General features: G+C 35.4%; 1 protein-coding gene across 1 annotated transcript; it reads right to left on the bottom strand.

Moving 5' to 3' along the window:
- Window positions 1-2,073: 2,073 nt before the first annotated feature.
- LOC129728898 (uncharacterized) lies at window positions 2,074-3,549 on the bottom strand. The gene is made up of 2 exons (XM_055687372.1): window positions 2,705-3,549; window positions 2,074-2,643 (listed from the first exon to the last, which is right to left on the bottom strand). The coding sequence occupies exons 1-2, from the start codon at window positions 3,547-3,549 to the stop codon at window positions 2,226-2,228; spliced, it is 1,263 nt and encodes a 420-aa protein (XP_055543347.1). The 3' UTR covers window positions 2,074-2,225.

The raw sequence follows: 3,549 nt of genomic DNA, 5'->3' as shown, positions 1-3,549 counted from the left end.
CCGGAACGGACGTATCCGTATCCGGTGATTCTGATGAGACTATTTTGATCAGATGAAGATACAGACAGTGAGCCGAAATACTCATAAGTGTTAATTGAATGTATATTCACGGTGAAATCTAAAACGATAAACGATGACGAACGATAATCGCACATAGGAGTAAGTTGGGTAAAAACCTGATCAAAAGTCAAAAAAGCAAAAATTTATTAACCATGTTCTGCATAGTCTCATTTTGAAGTGTGAACCCTACTGAATCTTTTAACAGCTCATGAGCATCCGGAAGTATTGTTCACCTTCGTTACAGCTGGTTGAAATCGATAAAATTTTAGCTTTCTGTTGTTGCATTCTATGCTCCCGTACCGTTCACTGTTCAAAACAATTAAGTGCAACGTAGTGATTTGTCATCAAACCAACTATGGATATTGTCAAAGGAGGTTAGTTAAATCAACCTGTAAACTTAGAAGACTTATAAATAGTCTGGATATTGCCAGGGAACATTTCAATAAACACAAAAATGCTTTAAATGAGATGTTTTATTTGTAATATTATATGAAGTAGATTAACCATCAATAAATTCCAATGTCAACAGTCAATTGCAAATGCAAGCCTGTATATTTCTGGTCAAACTGGTGGTATTAGATCATCCGAACCAACCAAACTCATGAGTTACATCATTGTGAAAATCATTTCAGAATTTTTAACTTTTCAGCTTCCGGCAGTGTTGTTGCCTTAGTTTTAAGACGTAGATACATCAAAGTTCGCAGATTACACTCTTTTCTTTATCCTTGGCATCCAACGACTGCTACTTTACATAAAGTATTAATTCATGGAGCTTTTGTAATTGAGAACGCTTTTTCCTATTGGACTTGTTTCTAAAGAAGCTGCAGAGGCGAGAAATAAACATTTTCGTCTGTACCGGTCAATTGGATTCGGACCCTTAAATTACGAGTTCTAGGCCAAAATCAAAGAAAAACGTTCAAACTTTTTCGTCCGAAGCAATGCAAATGTTGCAAGTGAAATGTTCGTACACGGACGATGATGATAATACTAGTGATTCTTCAGATTCAGAGTAAGTGCTCAGGTTGATTAATAAACAAAACAGTGTTAACCCCGGAACTAACTGATCTAAAAAAATAGTTATATTGCATTCATAAAGACTCAGTCATTCATTGTAGAAAAGAAACTACCATTGAATCCGAACTTCATCATCAGAAAAGTAACAAATCACTTAAAGGTAGATTATTCCATGAAAATTTTCAGTCACAACTATTTAATATACTATATTTTCGATTCATGATACGTTTCCGTTCCAAAAATCCTTCAAAATAATTTTGACTAGGTTTGATATTCTAAGTGCTCCACTGTGAATCGCAGCGAGTAAAAACCAAATCATGGATTAAACATTTAAACCAAAATAGGATGTCTTGTTACCGGTTGATAGACTGATTTTGCAATATGACGATTGGAGCTGATAATTTTGTTCATAATAAATAAATTTTTATTTCAACATTCATGTTGTATAAGTGCTCGCCATTTCACACATGATTCTTCGTGATCCTAGAACAAGGATACAAAGGCTGGGATATCAAGATATTTCAGTTGTGGTAGTTGGTTTCTGATTACTCTTAAAAGAAATTACCTTTGAAGTTTCCTCTGAAGTTTATGTGAATTTTGTACTTCAGCTTCTTCGATTCAGATGCATAAACTTTATCTTTAAACTGTGTGGGTACTGTTTAAATTATCAAGGTAGTTTCGTTAGTTCGTTTTGTAACTGGTTAAACTAGTACTAATAAAAATAGTTGTGTTTCAACGGTTATGAGTAAAATTACAAAAAAATGCTATGAAAATTTTTGCTAACCATACTAAAATTATAATAATATCTAAATGGTAACAAATTGATTCAAAATAGATATTTTTATTTTTACGCAAACCGCACTTTTTATTCTAAAGCATAAATGCTTTACTGTATAGCGCCAGAGATAATGGTTTTACAAATATTACAAAATATCATAAAAACTTAATATTTATGTTTTTGCCTTCAGACATAAGTCAATTTTTATTTTTGGTGTAACTTATTATATAAATTCGTATGAACTTGACATTTTTGAACTTGACAGTCGAACTAGCCTATTGTAAAGTCAAATGGTAGAAAGCTGAGTTGGACTCCATTCAAGCTTATCTAAACGAAAAACTATACACACTGCATCCCTAAAACATCGAATGAATTATCTACAGCTGAAAAACTTCTCCATAGCAAAAACAATAATCGAACATCCGCATAGCAGTAAATAAATTTTAAATGCTCCAAATAGAGCTTGAATACCCAAAGCTTTATGCTGTACATCGTGAAAGTAATTAAAATCTCCGTATTGTTTACTCCACAACTGACTCAGCCCTGCTGCATGAATTTGTAAAATGGTCGCATTAAAAATCGACGGTAGAGTTGAATTCTTCGGATAATAAATGCCAACGCCATAACTCTGAATCACGTATTTGCTCATATAGACTGGGTCCTTTCCTTGTCTATGATTGCTGTAGTAGGAAATGTATAAATAGGGCAACGGAACTACTGCTTTTAGTTTATTATCCGCTATTTGAGCCAGTACTTCATGTCCATTGGTCGATTCCGGGATAGTCCTAGACCTAAAACGATACAGTCGAAGGAAGGGATAAAAACACAATTTTGAATAAAACCGAAACTTACATTTCCAAAATATGCGGACAGCACCCAAATAGTCTTCTTAAGATATCATACATATAATAATGCAAGCCAGCGTCATCAATATCTTCCAGTGACAATAAAGGTTTGAAATCAGCACCACTGCGAAGATGCTGGAAATAAACTGCTTGATAGCAGGTCCTTAGAATCATCGTTGCAAAGATCCATCCAGTCACTATTAATCTGCGAAAATTTGATTTTGGTGTACTGGAAAGCACTCCCCCCAATAATAATTGCCAAACATCCAGGGCAGGTCCTTTTATTCTGTTTAACTTCACTCGATTCGGAAGCACAATGACATGGAGTCCCATGATCAAAGACATTAGAAATGCTACTAAAACAATCACAATCCATGCACGCGTAGAAAATGGTCTCATCAACCTCTTCAGCGACGGAACCATAGAGCCAGATGGAACCGCAAATACTACTACATCATTCACAAGAGCAACACCAGCCTGTAGTATCGTATTCCGCAACAGCGAGCGATCAACAGATCCTATACCAAAATCTACCTCATGCGACTGGATCATTCGCATCAACCCGGTGCAGTTGTCTTCTGCCAGCTTTCCCCACTTTTCACCACCAGGTGGCTGGTAAAACTGAACCGTAATGTTTAACCGTTCAGCAATCGTCCGAACAAATGTCACTTCCAATCCAGAATAAATCCAGCTTCCATGCAGCTCATGAATTATTGTAAATGGTCTGAATTCGACTATACCAACTTTCAGAAAACGATTCATTAAACTAATCACACTTTCGTCCCTTGAGCTTATTGCCTTTGTATGCCTAGTATCATCAGGCAGCATAGATTGCTGAATATTAGTCAACAT

Source organism: Wyeomyia smithii, chromosome 3 (genome assembly GCF_029784165.1).
Source record: "Wyeomyia smithii strain HCP4-BCI-WySm-NY-G18 chromosome 3, ASM2978416v1, whole genome shotgun sequence".
Lineage (NCBI taxonomy): Eukaryota > Metazoa > Arthropoda > Insecta > Diptera > Culicidae > Wyeomyia > Wyeomyia smithii.
Note: the sequence above shows the minus strand (reverse complement) of the source record. Positions and strands in the feature narration are given on the sequence as shown.

Coding starts and splice junctions, on each gene's coding strand:
- LOC129728898 (XM_055687372.1), bottom strand. CDS start 3,549: ATGTTGACTAATATTCAGCAATCTATGCTGCCTGATGATACTAGGCAT. Junction 2,644..2,704: donor TGTCCGCATATTTTGGAAAT/GTAAGTTTCGGT, acceptor GTATCGTTTTAG/GTCTAGGACTATCCCGGAAT.